At 54.3% G+C, this 2,162-nt stretch overlaps 1 protein-coding gene across 1 annotated transcript; it reads left to right on the top strand.

Annotated features, from left to right (window-relative positions):
- Positions 1–713: 713 nt before the first annotated feature.
- Positions 714–1,595, top strand: BBA_02450 (uncharacterized protein; the record flags this gene model as incomplete). Its single annotated transcript, XM_008597547.1, has 1 exon — positions 714–1,595. One exon carries the CDS (start codon positions 714–716, stop codon positions 1,593–1,595), a length of 882 nt encoding a protein of 293 aa, XP_008595769.1.
- Between the last annotated feature and the right edge of the window lie 567 nt (positions 1,596–2,162).

Below are 2,162 nucleotides of genomic sequence, written 5' to 3'. Positions count from 1 at the left end.
GTTGCTGGTGCTGCCGATGCTGCCAATTAAGCCACTACCAACCGCGTTCCTTCTACGATCGAGACATATATGTAATGTGTCAGTTTGTGATGGGAAAAACATAGAGCCAAATGGATGAAACGAGGAAAATCGAATGTCTTATCAGCATATGTCCCTTTTCAGTACTTCTGGGTTATATAGATACTTTGATTTGAAAATGTATTTACCATCACACTTTATTAACAAAGTCTCACCACTTGATACCAATTTGTCCTAGAGATTCAGTCAACCACATGACATAATAGACTTGCGTTTACGATGCCGCGACTACGAACTTTATAAACTCTACCCTTGAGGGTTAAATAACCATCTTGGCCACTTATTTTTTTGAGTGTCGCAAACATGTTCATGTCTCAGGTTTCGGGGTCGTTATGTATCCGTAAATAGACCAACACCTTGAGCGGGCCGGACGAGGCGGGGCGTCGCCCGACGGATCTACAGCCGGGTTTACAGCGGGGTGTTTGGGGTTACAGTGAGGCTGAGCGCTGAAGGCGCCTCGTCAGGCAAGAATGAGGTCACCTGTGCGCCTCGAGCTGCGCTGTATACCTCAGGTACTCAGGTACCTACCTAGTAAGTTGCTTGCATCAGTCTACCACAGTCAGGCACGAAGCTACATAAACCAACCAGACAGGTCATCAGTTGCCTTTTTGTTCTGGTACCTACATGACTCCGAAATGTCAAAACGACCAGAAGAAGCCTTCATCGGCGACGGTGAGCTCCCGCCGCCCTACTCGCCAGAGCCCAGCTCCTCGTCGATCCATCCCGACTCGCTCTTCGCCGCGCACCTCACCTCGCTGCGCGGCCAGATTCGCGCGCAGCAGGCCTCGCGGGCCTCGCGACAAGACCAGCACGACTCGCAGCTCCTTGCGCTTCTGGTGCCGCACGTCGAGGCGCTGCTCGCGTCTGTCGCCGCGCTCGACGAGCAACTCGTGCAGGCGACGCTCGTTCCCGAGGGAGCCATCGCGGCGGACTGGACGCCTGCAGAGGCGGAGGATGCGCAGAGCGTGGTCAGGGTGCGGACGCGAGTAGCACCGACAAAGAATATGATGCCGACGGACAGCAAGCAGCCTGCAGCAAACGACGGGGGACGACGGGGGGTAAGCGGCCGCGCGGAGCAGCAACAAGAGTTTGATGGCTGGGGACGCTGGGGAGAGGATGCAGCTAGAGGAGGCAAGGATAAGGAGGAGGATGAAGAGGAGCAGGACAAACTGTGGTGGAAGGACGAAGACATGGCCAAGAGACTGGCAAAATGCCTGCAGCCGAAGCGCAAGGTGGTGGTCGTGGACAGGCCAACAGTCGCAGCCAAGGTGGCAGAGGCGAGAAAGAGCAAGTCAAAGTGGAACTTGTTTGGCGGTGGGAGGAAAAGCAACAGCGAGGGAAATGGCTCGCCGGTACCGGCGGTGGCCTCTCGGCCGGATGCTGCTGTGGAAGTGGCTGACGACGTGTCGATGCATGTCACGGCGGAGGAGGTTACGTTTCGGCGGGAGAATGAGATGGGCATCTGGGAGAGCAGCACGGGCTGGGGCGTGGTAGTTCGAGTCAGAGTACGGACATGAATGTCTCGACCTAAACTTTGTTAAGCGAAGAAGAAGAAGAAGAAGAAGAATCAAAAACATTCGGTTGCAGACAAGACGCGGGCTTGTTGCTTTGTGGCTACATATCATCTACCTAGTGATTCGTGGGTAGATGCAACACGCAGAGCCTTCGGCCCTCCCACTTGCTTCGCCCCCCTCGACCTCTTGTCAAGTGGGAATCGCCCAGCCACGCGAAACAATGGCAGCACTAACAAATAAAAAGAACAAGAAATTAGAATGCGCCGTTAATTAATCGCTAATAGAGCAGAACTGTGCGTGCATCGGAGATAATGGCGACGGGTGGGCTTGTGGCCCCCAGATGACGAGGACAGATTTGTTTCGCGGATAGCATGCCCGGCACTTTGGAAGAACGACTCCGGTGCTCCTTACCTACCCCACCCCGGGGGGGCACTGCAGCTTACTGTCTGGAATCATGTTCTACGATTTCAAGTGGCTTTTTTTTTTTTCGGACAAATAGGGGAGCCTGGGCAAATGCCTAAAATGGCACAAGTGTGAGAGAGAGAGAGAGAGAGAGAGGAGGAGAGAGAG

Source organism: Beauveria bassiana, assembly GCF_000280675.1.
Source record: "Beauveria bassiana ARSEF 2860 unplaced genomic scaffold BBA_S00005, whole genome shotgun sequence".
Lineage (NCBI taxonomy): Eukaryota > Fungi > Ascomycota > Sordariomycetes > Hypocreales > Cordycipitaceae > Beauveria > Beauveria bassiana.
The sequence above is the reverse complement of the archived record's forward strand: the minus strand, read 5'-3'. Positions and strand labels throughout refer to the sequence as shown.